Source organism: Salvia splendens, chromosome 2, assembly GCF_004379255.2.
Source record: "Salvia splendens isolate huo1 chromosome 2, SspV2, whole genome shotgun sequence".
In the NCBI taxonomy this organism is placed as follows: domain Eukaryota; kingdom Viridiplantae; phylum Streptophyta; class Magnoliopsida; order Lamiales; family Lamiaceae; genus Salvia; species Salvia splendens.
In genome coordinates this window covers 28,492,057-28,505,382 of record NC_056033.1, presented here as the reverse complement: position 1 = coordinate 28,505,382, position 13,326 = coordinate 28,492,057, and the positions used below count along the sequence as shown (strand labels likewise).

The following is a 13,326-nucleotide window of genomic DNA, read 5'->3' as shown; positions in this document are numbered from 1 at the left end:
CCGAGTGGCTTAAGAACTTCCTTGAAGAAATTCCATGTTGGTCTAAACCAGTTCCACCAGTGCTGATCCACTGCGATAGCCAAGCGGCTATTGGAAGGGCAAACAATGGCTTCTATAACGGTAAGTCTCGACATATACGTCGACGACACAATACCGTGAGGCACTTGATCACAACTGGCATGATTACAATTGACTATGTGAAGTCAATAGATAATCTAGCGGATCCGCTAACCAAAGGGTTAAACCATGATCAAATGAATAAGTTGCTAGAGGGAATGGGTTTGAAATCCACAAACTAAAGAATTATCATAGTGGTAACCCAACCATGATGACTGGATATCCCAAGAACTTGGTTCAAAGGGACAACTAAGCTATGAGAGTTCATGAGAAACACTCAACTATATCTATTCCCTAGAGAGCAATAGAGTGTTGGAAAACTAGCCTAGTGGTGAGGCTAAGTCTATGACTTTTAATGACTCCTAAGGATCTCGAGGAAATTGAGTTCTCAAGGAGACCGAGTAGGGCAAGATACTCGATTAGGAATCACCTATATAAGTGTGAAGTGAGGCCGCTTCAAATAACACACTTATGAATCCAAAGTGGTGTCCAAGGCCGCAAAGGACACAAAACGTGAGAACGGATGAGGTTGAGGTGTTTAAGTGTTAACACCATTGTCTCGGTGCACGCCGTGGGGGATTAGTTCAAAGCATCACGCTACTAAGCCGCCTGTGTATCCGATGGTGTCGACTATGGAGGGTTCAAAGCCAACAACTACCTATCCTTATGCTTATATACCTCATGAGGGTTGAGATTGTGTCTGCATGCATATGCATTTGGCTATTTCCACTCATGTGGGGGATTGTTGGAATCTTATTTTAAGATGTCCGGTCAATGAAGTTTGAACGATAATAAATGTGACGAGATATTTAATTTTGGAGAATTAAATGATATAGCGTCGATCTACGTTCCGCGTAGATGACCGTAGTATATTCACTTTCTTAAATCCGATTCCCTGTGAGTAAGTAATAGTGGATTAAAGTTGGTCACAATGTAGCTTTTGACAAAGCTAGGAGTTGAAAGTGTAGGGAGTAATTAACTAGTGTTAATTATCCCACATAGGAGATGAGACACATCTTTAAATGTGTATTTATTAAGTGACTTATTACACTTAGTAATTATCGTGGACTAAGATGGGTGAAAGAGCCCACACGCGCGCACACGCACGCCGAGCCGAGCCGAGCCCGTGCCCTTGGTCTTGGTCTTGGACTTGGATCTTGGATCTTGGTCTTTGGGTGGTTTTTGGGCTTGTCCCTGGATCCAGACTTAATGTTTTGGACCAGCTAAGTTTTGGGCAGCAGCCTGATTAACTTGACATGATGCGCCTTGATCAGCAGTTTGATCAACTCGGCCTGCTGCGCCTTGAGCGATGGCTTCAGTAGCCTGATCAACTCGATCTGCTGCGCCTTGAGCGATGGCTTGATCAGCGTCTTGATCAAGTCGAAGTCAACATGTGACGGTTGAACTAGGGCGTGTACAGCGTCTAGATTCAAAGTCGACCACTCCAGCTTTCAAACTCGTAACGGCCGACGGTTATAACCCCGCCATAATGAGCCATGATGACAGCCATCAAGGCTGAGTTGACCCCTGCAGTGGACCAAGCCTATAAATAGGCTAGTCATTCCTTGCATTAGGGATAGAGCACAATCAGAACAACATACTCACAAGCATCATACTCCCTGCATAGTCTTTCTTTCCGAAGCTCTGCACTCTCCTCCATCCAGTTCGCCGGAGCTCTGTTGATTGCGGTGCTGCTTCATCAGAGACGTAGCCGTTTTATCTCTGGGGACGACGAGCCAAACCGAGAGCACTACAGGGGCGTATCTCGTCTTGCAGAAAGAGGACTCCTCGACTCGGCTAAACGCTTTTACGGTTTTACAGTTTCGATTTCATTGTAATTTTCAGTTTTAGTTCTTTCTTCCTTCTTGGGTTGTATTACGCCCGGTATTGTTTATCTTGTGTAATTCTAGTATTATCCCCAACAATCGCAAGACGAGATATACTTGCCGTTGAAGGTTTCGGACCTAAACTGAACTAAAACTTTCGAAACTTTAAATACCTTTGCTTGGAGATGTCGACCAACGCCAACACCGTCGCTGCCACCACCGCCGTCGCATCTCCATCCACCATGTCGACCACTGCAAGTCTTTATTTATTTATAATTAATATACCATTCCTTCCTTAAATTTGGGGGTAATAGACAAGTCTTTATTTATTTATAATTAATTATTGAGAAATTAATTAAAGTGATTCGACTTGAGTCTTGCCACGAAGACCCTTCTTCCTAACGTAGAGGTGGTAGTTGTTATAAGTGGTGGGCGAGTAGCGCAGCGGCTGCTCCGGCGAATGCCATTGATACCCTCTCCTTGGCCGAATTCATGATCGCACGATGCTCCACGCTTTTATAATTTGCATTACTCAGTATCTAAATTCATCAATAAAACAAATGAGATTACTTCGAAAAAATGACTATATATATCCCTATTTTTTGTACTTAAAAGATAGCAGTAACCTGAAGCTGGTCGCCTATGTTGACAATGAAGTTGTTGGGTTGGGGCTTAACAGTGATCCAGGTGTCGCCGTGTAGGACTTGGAGGCCGAAGACATTCTCATACCGCCTGGGCAAAGAAAGGCCTAGGGTGCAGTCCGGCTGGAGGCATTTTGGGTAATAGTTAACACGCATGCATGCACCCAATGTTGGTTGAAAAATGACTGTGATACAAAGATACACTAACCGGGCGTAATACAACCCAATGAAGAATGGAGAAATTAAACGGAAATAAACTTAATTGAAATTACAAAGAAGAATTCGAAACAATAACCGTAAAGGCTTTGTCACTTAATTGAAATTACAAAGAAGAATTCGAAACAATAAACCGTAAAGGCTTCGTCTCTGAAGTAGCAGCACCGTAAGATTATGCAGAGACGGAGAGAGCGTGTATGCAAGAATGCTTGAGTTTGTTGTCTACTAAATGCAATGGATGCATGCCTATTTATAGGCCAAGTCCACCCGCAGGGGTTGCTGGAGTCAACAGACATAATGTCTGTAATCAAGTCCATTGACCGTAACCGCCGGGGGTTACTGACTGGTGCACTAGCCGTTGGGAGCTGAAGAGACACGATGCATCTGGACACACTACACGACGGGATACACCATGGACCGTCGGGGTCCATCAGGAACCTTTTGTCTCCCGTTATGCGTCGGGGTCCAGCGGGGACCTGACGTGGACCGGGACCACCATGAGTCGGGGTCCGTCGGGGATAGCGTGGAGTTGGAGGTTGTCTACAAGGAACAAGCGGGGCTTGAATCACGCTCAACGACCAGCTCCAAAGAACAGCCCAAAGACCATCCAGAGACCAATTGCCAAGGCACAAGGCACATGACACATGGCGCCCGGTGCACGGGGCACGGGTCGTGAGCGGGCGGCGGCGGCGCGCACGTATGCGCCCGTGTGGGCTTTGTCACCCATCTTATTCCACGATAATTATTACACATAATAATTCATCTTATTAAATACTTCATCAAAGAAGTTTATCATCCCCGATGTGGGATAATTAACACTTAGTTAATTAATCTCTTAGGCCATGTTTGGTTGCCAGGATTCTGTCTGGGAAAGTAATCTGATTCCTTAAATTTTAAATTCCTGTGTTTGTTTCCGTTTTTAATCAAACTGGGAAAGTAATCAAAATCCTGAAACAAGGAAAGTTAGTACAACTTTTCAGGATTCTGAATCCTAACTTTTCTTAGGTATTCTTTTTCCCAGTTGTAGGATTCTTACATATTTAATGCAATATAATACAATTTATTATTATTATTATTATTATTATTATTATTATTATTATTATTATTATTATTATTATTATCATCATCATCATTATTATTATTATTATTATTATTATTATTATTATTATTATTTATTAGAATATTTTAAAATAATTTAAAAGTATAAACCATACTTAATTTCAGGATAATAAATAACTATAATTCAAATTATCATAATTATAACTATATTATTAATATTTATTTTTATTTTTATTATCATATTAATAATAATAATTTATTAAATACTTAAATATAATTATAATAATATAATAATTATTAATTTATAAATTAGTAATTAACAATAAACTTGTAGTGAAATTTTAAATTATAAAATTTATTCAATTAAAAATTATGTAAATATAATGATAATAATAATAATAATCTTATTTATTATTATATTATTATATATTATGATGTATAATCCATATTTAGACTATCCATCGTAATAATAAATAAAATAAGATAATTATTATCATTTGTAATTAATAATTTATTAAATAATATGTATTATTATTTTTTATAAATAAAAAATGATAAGTATATTTTTAGTTTAGTGTTTAAATCAAATATATACTTTCAAATCTTGATATTTTCCAAACACGGGAAAGTAAAGTTATTAGAAATCATATTCCCGGGAATCATTTTCCCAGGAATCATTTTCCTTGCCAACTTTACTTTCCCGCCAACCAAACATGGCCTTAGTTTTTTCTCATAGCTCATTTCTAGCTTTATTGTGACTAACTTTAATATATTATTTCTCACTCATCGGGAATCGGATTTGAGAAAATGAATATGCTACGGTCATCTACTCGGAACTTAGATCGACGCTATTATATTTAATTTCACAAAATTAAATGTATTGTAACATTTATTATTAGTCAAACTTGTTTGACCAAGCAGGATTCCAACACCCAACTCCTTCTCTCCTCCAAATGCTTGTCCTCTCTAACCCCAAGATTTCCCGCCAAAATCTTCATCAATTGCCCACACAATTCCACCACTTCTCTACTATACTCCGCAACCAATTCCCTACAAATTAATACACATTATTATTATTATTATTATTATTATTATTATTATTATTATTATTATTATTATTATTATTATTATATTATTATTATTATTATTATTATCTCCAATTTCACGCTTGATTATTATATTTAATAAAACACGCCACCAAAAACACATACGTAACTTAAATTACACGTGCAAAGTGCAAATCACATCCCATACAGAAGAATAACTAAAGTTGAAAATAATACTCCCTCCGTCCCTCCGTAGTTGAGTCGTATTCCTTTTTGGGTTGTCCCACTATAGCTGAGTCGTTTCCTTTTTTGGCAAAAAACTACAACTTTTCTTCTCTCTTACTTTACTCTCTCCCCATCTCTCTACCTTTTTCCTTTTCAATTTTATTATTCATTACTTAACTCACTTAACACAACTTTTCTCAAATCTCGTGCTGGAAAAAAATGCCTCTACTACAGAGGGACGGAGGGAGTACTAAATAAAATCGCTATCTCAACTCTGTTAGTATGTGGCCCAAATGGGACAATAATATATTACTAATGTGACCTGATCCCAACGGGTAAAGTTGGCCATTTGTTCTTGTCTTTGACCCCAATGGGAAGAAAATAGAGGAAGAAGTAGTCGTTCCAGTCTAGAGAAACCCCCTTCTCGAGGCCGAGCCGGCTGCCATAGCCCTCATATGTCGCTGGCGAATTAGCGTACCTCTGCTTCTCCGCTAGCGGGAGCTGAAAGAATTCGCGCCACGCCTCGCGGCAGCGCGCCATGAGGTCAGGGCTGACGCCGTGGTTCGCCACCTGGAAGAACCCCCACTCACGGCACGCCTCGTCAATCAGCGTCGCCGTCCGTCGCCGCACCTCGGCGTCACCGGAGCTCAACCCCTCCATGTCAACGACCGGAATGTCGGGACCATCGCTGGTCGTTGCACCCGGTAGGTCCACGGGCTCCTTCACGTAGCGGTCGGGTATGACCCGGATCCCGCTGTCCGACAGTTGCTGGACCCGGGTCACGGGTTCGGGCCAAGCGTGCTCCGTGCTCGTCATTTTTAAATGACGGGTTGAGAAATGCGAATGAATTAAGAGAGGGGTTTTTGGGCTTTATATAGAGAGACAGGAAGCTAGCTTAGTGTGTGAAATTAATGCTATCGATATCGATGTAATTTGAAGTGGAAAGTGGATTCATGTTGTCTACTCCCTCGCGTCCGTTTCACCAGGGACGGAACCAGAGCTTGAAATGAGTTCGCAAATAAAGTAGTTAAAATATTAATTTGACATAAATATGGTACTCCATTATCCGCGATTACTTGCCCTACTTTGATTCATTTCAAATATTAGTAATGTAAATTAAAATTGGTAGAAAAAACTAGTACAATGTGAATCGTGTCATACATTAATTTTGTAATAAAATATAAGTGGATATTGAGTTTATCAAAATTAATAAAGGATAAATGAATATACATGGGCACATATATCAAAAAAATATGAAACAAATAATCCTGGATAAAAAGTTAATAAATAAATTGATTAATACAACATGCTACTATTATTATACTAATAAGAGTAATAAGATTTTTAATAGTAGTGATCGATTCTTAGAAGAACAGATGGTAGTTGAGTAATATATTCCAAAACTAATAATCACAGTAAATAAGAAATGAAATTATCAACTACGCCTATTCACATAAATAAAAAAAAAGGATATAAACTTGGTGGTCTCTATTCCCTAGGTAATACAACAATTATACTCCTTCCGTCCCCTAATAGGAGTAGTTGTTTGACCGGGCACGAGTTTTAAGAAATGTAGAGAAAAGTTGGTTGAAAAAGTTAGTGGAATGTAGGATCCACTTTTTTATATTGGTTTTATAATAAAATGTGAGTGGAGTGAGTTAGTGGAATGTGGGGCCTACTACCATTTATGGTAAAAATGAAGAGTGACTCTTAATGGGGGACGGTCCAAAATGGAAATTAGCGACTCTTATTCGGGGACGGAGGGAGTACTATTTTCTTCTTTACTCCTCTCTCCCTCTCTTGTCTCTCTCCTACATCTTCTTCCTCCGTCCGTTTCTGGAAAAAAACACTATAGGCAAATCTAGGCCAAGCCTCCGCTATCTCCGTCCTGCCTGTCACAGATTTTAAGAAATGTAGTAAAAAATGAGTTGAAAAGGTTAGTAGAAGGTGGAGTATATTAGTTTTATAATAAATGTGAGTGAAATAAAGTTAGTAAAATGTGAGGTCTATTACTAAAAGTGATAGAAAAAGGTAAATGAAAAAATTATTGGTGGACAGACGAAAATGACAGAATGAAAGTTCGTTTGTTGGTGGGCGGTGGAAGTACTACCTTTTTTAGTTTAGCAATGAGTAAGTGAGGGAGATAAGTGTATATATATATAGGATAGCTATACACTATTATAGGATAGGGAATTAGAGTAAGACTTTAACTTATGGTAAGAGCATCTCCAATAAGAATAGCCCGGTCATAGTCCAGTCATAGCTCAGCCTCCTGCCACATCATCAGCTCTAAAACTCATTCTGCCACATCATTAGGACAAGCAATAGCCCAGCCATAATAAACAAAATTATTAAAAACAAATAATTAACAATCACACAAAATACGGAATTAAATTTACGACAAATATACGGGAAAATTCAATAATAATATTAAAATTTTTAAAAGTACATTAATTAAAAAAAGTACATTACCAAAAAAAATACATTAATTTAAAAAAAACTCCTACTCCACACACGAGCCCCCCGCCTCCGCCTCATGCCTCGCCGCCGCCGTCGTCGTCGCCGCCGCTATCCGAGACCCCCAAATCTGCGGCATCTGAGCCCGCGTCTGTGCCCCCCACCTGTGCCGCGGCGGTAGTCAAATCGGCTCGCATACTCACGAGCAGTGCGTGAAAAAAACTCTTCTCCTCGGGGTCAGTGGCATTCTTCCAGTCAGATATGACCTTGTACATCTAAGCCCGCATTTGTTGACGCGCCAAGAAGACGAGGTCGGCTGTCGGGCTGTGCCAACAGTGGGGGATGGCGACTGGACCTCCTCGGATCTCTGGCGAGCCCGTTGCGCCCGCCTTTGACCAACCGAGCGAGTGCGGCGAGTAAACGCAGGAGGGGACGGGGTCTCCTGAGCATCTTTGGGGAGGTCGTGGGAACCGCCACTGCTGCCGCCGGCGTAATCACCGGTATAGTTCAGGCGCTGCTTCTTCGGCCAGCCAGCATCGACTCCTGCCCGAAACTTCTCGGAGTCCATTAGCACCAGGTAGAAGTTCCAGTAGGTGAACTCCTTGTAAAGCCCGGGCACGGGGAACTCTTTCTCCGCCGTCCTCCTGCAGTCCTCGTCAGTTTGGCCACTGGACTGCATTCGGAGGGCGTTGGTGTACAAGCCCGAAAATCGGGAGACCCCTTGCCGGATTCGGTCCCACCCCTTCCGGCACTCCTCCCTGTGCGTGGCCTCCCCTCCGGGCAAAATGCCTTGTAGGCTGCTGCTATTTTAGCCCACAAGTTGACGATCCTCTGATTGTTCGAGGCGAGGGGATCATCGCAAACACTCACCCACGCCTTGGACAGCGCGACGTTCTCCGCATCCGTCCACTTCATCCGTGCCGGGCTGTCATCATCAGCCGGCTGCGACGACTCGCCGACCACCCTCTTGCCCTTCCCCTTCTTCTTCTTTGGCGCGCCCCGACCCCGCCCTACTCTCCCCGTTTGAACGGGGGTGTCCGCATCCCCGAGATCAATCCCCAACTTCTCTAAGGAGAAAGTATCACACCCAGTGAACTATGTCTCCGCTGGGGTCGATGTGTGCGAAGCAGCAGTAACAAAATCAAGACTGGGGCGATAGACGTTGTCCCCCCTGGCATCCCCTGCATCCCCGGGTACCCTGGCATCATCTGCATCCCGGGTGTCCACCCCGACATCATCGGCATAGGGGGTTGCATCCCCAGTCCCCCCTGCCCGCCCGGAACCGCCGGCCCACCCTGCATCGCAGGACCCCCCGGCATCCCCTGCCATCCCGGCATACCACCCCTGGATGCCACCCCGGGCATCGGACCCCATCCACCTCCCGCAGGTACCGTCGGAGTTTGAGACCCGCTCGTCATTGGAGTAGACTCGTTGTTGTGCTCCATTTCGCGTTGTTGCTCTTGTACAGAAATTAAGATAGAGAGAGTACTCGTTAAAACAAGTGGTGCAAATGAAAATGAAGTCTAAATCGCGAATATATAGTGTTTCGAAAATTAAATAATAAAAAAAATCCCGCTCGTCGATCTGGAGCCTGCAATGGCGGCCAGGAGATCGGCGAGCGCATCACCGAGCGCTCGGGAATCGGCGTGCGCTCGCCGTTTTGGCGCTCACCGGCTGCAATGGTTCGGCGAGTGCCAAGAATCGGCTAGCCTGTGCGCTCGCCGCTATTGGAGATGCTCCAATGGCGGCCAGGAGATCGTCGAGCGCATCGCCGAGCGCTCGGGAATCGGCGTGCGCTCGCCGTTTTTCTTGCCGATTTGGCGCTCGCCGGCTGCAATGGTTCGGCGAGCGGACCGGCGAGCACCAAGAATCGGCTAGCCGGTGCGCTCGCCGCTATTGGAGATGCTCTAAGTACTTTATTTCCAACTATTTGTGCATCTGCCAAGTGAAAACATGCAATAGGATTCATGAATAGGAAAGTATTTTGGGAAGAAAATAAAAATAGCTTTGGGAAATATCATTGTGTCATTGCATATTGACAAACATTCATAGATCCCATATTTATACTTCACATTCGAAAATAGTCTCATCCAAAATTTAATTTACTAAAATGCTAATCATAGATACTAAAAATAGTCTCGTATTTTTGGAGTATCCATAAAAAAAATTTCATTCAAAAATGAAAAGTTTCTCTCAAATTATTAGCACTATTCTATCCATTTTTTTTCCTCTCTCTAATACTCCCTCCGTCCCGCACTACTCACACGTATTTCCTTTTTGGGCGTCCCAAGTTACTTGCACTCTTTCCATTTTTAGTAAAAATTTTCACCTATAGCCGTCATTTTTGACTTTCCTATACACTCATTCCTTAATCTCCGTGCCGAAAAGGAAATAAGCGAGTAGCTCGGGACGGAGGGAGTACTACTTTATTCACTTTTTCTCGTTCTCTCTCTTACTTTACATCAATTTTTCATTAAAACTCATGTCGTCTACCCAATGAAACTATTTTTGATGAACGGTTTGAGTACTTATAATGGGCTGTGCAAAGGCCCGTTTAAAAGTTCGTTAAGGATGTAAGTTGGGTTAATTGCATTGAAACGGCCCATCAAAGTTGGGAATAATAGCCCATCAGATACAAACAGGCCGTCTCCCATATTATTCCTCAACATTCGCCATAGAAAGGAATTAGGTCCACTTTTTTATTCACAAACCTAAATAACATTTCTCAGTGTTTTTATTTTTCAAATTTATTTGGAGAAAGTCATTATTTTATTAAAATTTTAAAATCAAGGACTAAAAATGTAAACAACACACATATTATAACACTCTTTCACATGTATAGAATGCATATATGCGTGTGCCCGTGATCGAAGTTTTGCATAAATGTTTGATGTCAAATCTTAATCGATGACGATGAAATCTTGAAAATAAAATCTTATCATACATTATTTTGTGGATTTCGCAAATAATTCTGGACCTCAAATATCAAAATCAATATAAACAATTACTCCCTCCGTCCCCCAAATAATATCTGACTTTGACCTGACACGTGTTTAAAGAAATGTAATGAAAAGTAAGTTGAAAAAGTTAGTGGAATATGAGTCCTAATTTTATATATTAGTTTTATAATAAAATGTGAGTAGGAATGAGTTAGTGGAATATGGGCCAAAAATGGTAAAAAGTGAAATAAGACAAATTTTATGGGACGGATGAAAATGGAAAAATGAGATAAACTTTCAGGGACGGAGGGAGTATTATGTAGTAGCTATAGAGAAACATTTGCACTATTTTCTTTTATTGAACCATCATACAATGTAAATGTAACATGCGCACGTTTTTCATAGATATTACTCACTCCGTCTGCGAGTAGAAGTCCAGTTTTTTCTTAATTCCATTTTAGTCCATCCGTGAAAAGGAGTCTTGATTCACTTTTACTATAAATGATAATAGGGTCTCACATTCTATTAACTCATTTCACTCCCATTTTATTTAAAACTACAATATACAAGTCAGACTCATATTCCACAAACTTTTTTCTACTCATTTTTCTTAACATTTCTTAACAGTCGTGCGGTCAAGAAATGAGACTTTTAATGGGGATGGATGATGTATATTTTTTGATACTTTTAAAATCATGTATCATCTCCCAAGTGTGACATCTACTATGAGACGGAGGGAGTAGATTCTGTCACACCTCAACCCCTCTGACGTATACTCTTTTAATAAATATATCTCTTATCATAAACACAATCAATACATTTATCTAATTCATAGAACACACCTATTATATAAGTTCAAACCAACACTTATCCGCTACATATTTCAAAATATCCTGTAAAGTAGTGAACCCTCTCACCACTCTATATACTATACATTTATCTACATGCAAAATGATGAGGAGGAGAAGGCTGCCAATATGCGTCAGCCGCCGAACCTGATAACACGTGGAGTTCCTATGACCCATGTCAGTCAAAACTTACTTCTATCTTATTCCTGAAAAATTTAGTGGTTTAAATGAGCCACAACTCAGTGTATATAAATTTCCATCTTTAATCTCACATGATACAAACATCAAGCATATTCTTTTATCAATACATAAAATCAGAAATAATATATAACATAATTTAAAAATAAACCATTTCATATTCATATGCATACGCCACTCTATTCAGTTTATTATTCTGTAACAGTCAAGCCTGGTATCTGCCCGGGATTCCTCTATGACCCGAATGTCTCTCTGTAATTGGACTCATAGGTCCCTCTGTATTTGACCCGAAGGTCCCTCTGTATTTGGACTCATGAGTCCCTCTAAAATTTCAGATCCAGTACAAGGCTGTCACAGATCCTCTTTAATCCAATGATTCACATAATCAATATCATAAACATATCATTTGCACCAATAAAGTATCAATATCATATTCCACCATCTATATCAAATAACACATAATCATATTGGATCCCATCATATAATCAAATCATTCATTTTGTTTAACACCTAGCAAAGAAGCAAATAAAACATGTAGAATTAAAAGTGTGATTTATACGTACCTTAAGATAAATAATTTAACTAAAATCCCAATTCTGCTTTGCGATCTATGACTCTTATTTCTTCTTCTAATTTTTGATCTCGTCTCCAACTACTATTCTCGTCTCCAACTACTATTCTATTTTTCTTTCTTTTATTTCATTTTTCCTTTTCTCCCTTTTTTTTTCTTTTTCTAAATTCACTACCTCTGCGTATATATATAAACATGCAAAGGCAGTTATATAAAAAAAAATTAACTTAATGCTGCTGATATCAATTATAAATATTAAAATAAAAAGCAGCATGCATACTATGTAGTCCATTCTTTGACATTTGTCCAATATATTAGTGGCACTATTAACTAGTGGCCACGGCACTATTAACTAGTGGCCACGTACATGCTAACACATACACATGTATTTTTTTTAACTATGCTACTACTATTATTTATATCTCATTTAGGATCACTATCAAAATATATATATTTCTCATGCACTTCATCTCCCATGCACACACATACGTATTATTACACATGCACTTGTACTTTAGCTATTCAAGGTCACATAGCACACTTATATATATAACATTATAAATATGCAATAATAAATGAATATATATATCAATATGCAAATTGATGCATGTTTCGGGTTAGGGATGTCACAACTCTTCCCCTCTTTAAGAATTTTGTCCTCAAAATTCATCTCTCTAAGTTAACGTAGTCAATGAAATTTCTAACCAGTTAAAAGTTGTGGATAATTCTTTCTCATTTTCCTTAGTTTCCCAAGTCGCTTCTTGGACTACTTGATTTTGCCAAATATCTTTAACCATTGGAATAGTTTTTCTTTGCAGCTGTTTGATCCGAAGGTCCACTATATTGACTGGTTCCTTTATATAACACAAATTCTCATAAATTTGTATATCAACATTTTTCCGAACATGTGATGGATCAAACCGATAACATCGAAGCATGCTGACGAGAAAAACATTATTAATCTGCTCTAACTCTGGAGGTAGTGCTAACCTGTACGCCAATGGTCTAACTCTTTTGACAATATCATAGGGCCCAATATAACGAGGATTCAACTTACCTTTTTGCCCGAATCGTATGACTCCTTTCCGTGGTAAAACTCGTAGAAACACTGTATCTCCCTTTTCATATTCCATATCTTTTTTTTATACTTATCATAATATTTTTTATGTCTGTCCCATGTCGC

At 39.9% G+C, this 13,326-nt stretch overlaps 1 protein-coding gene across 1 annotated transcript; it reads right to left on the bottom strand.

Annotated features, from left to right (window-relative positions):
• Positions 1-2,362: 2,362 nt before the first annotated feature.
• Positions 2,363-5,946, bottom strand: LOC121771571 (jasmonate-induced oxygenase 2-like). The gene is made up of 4 exons (XM_042168394.1): positions 5,453-5,946; positions 4,797-4,909; positions 2,570-2,769; positions 2,363-2,482 (listed from the first exon to the last, which is right to left on the bottom strand). Exons 1-4 carry the CDS (start codon positions 5,944-5,946, stop codon positions 2,363-2,365), a joined length of 927 nt encoding a protein of 308 aa, XP_042024328.1.
• Positions 5,947-13,326: the final 7,380 nt, after the last annotated feature.

What these genes read in the sequence shown, in the direction of transcription:
- LOC121771571 (XM_042168394.1), bottom strand. Translation starts at nt 5,946, where the DNA reads ATGACGAGCACGGAGCACGCTTGGCCCGAACCCGTGACCCGGGTCCAG. An exon ending in ACTTTACCCGTTGGGATCAG is followed by an intron (nt 4,910 to 5,452) that starts GTCACATTAGTA and finishes ATTAATTTGTAG; the next exon opens with GGAATTGGTTGCGGAGTATA. An exon ending in ACATAGGCGACCAGCTTCAG is followed by an intron (nt 2,483 to 2,569) that starts GTTACTGCTATC and finishes TGATGAATTTAG; the next exon opens with ATACTGAGTAATGCAAATTA.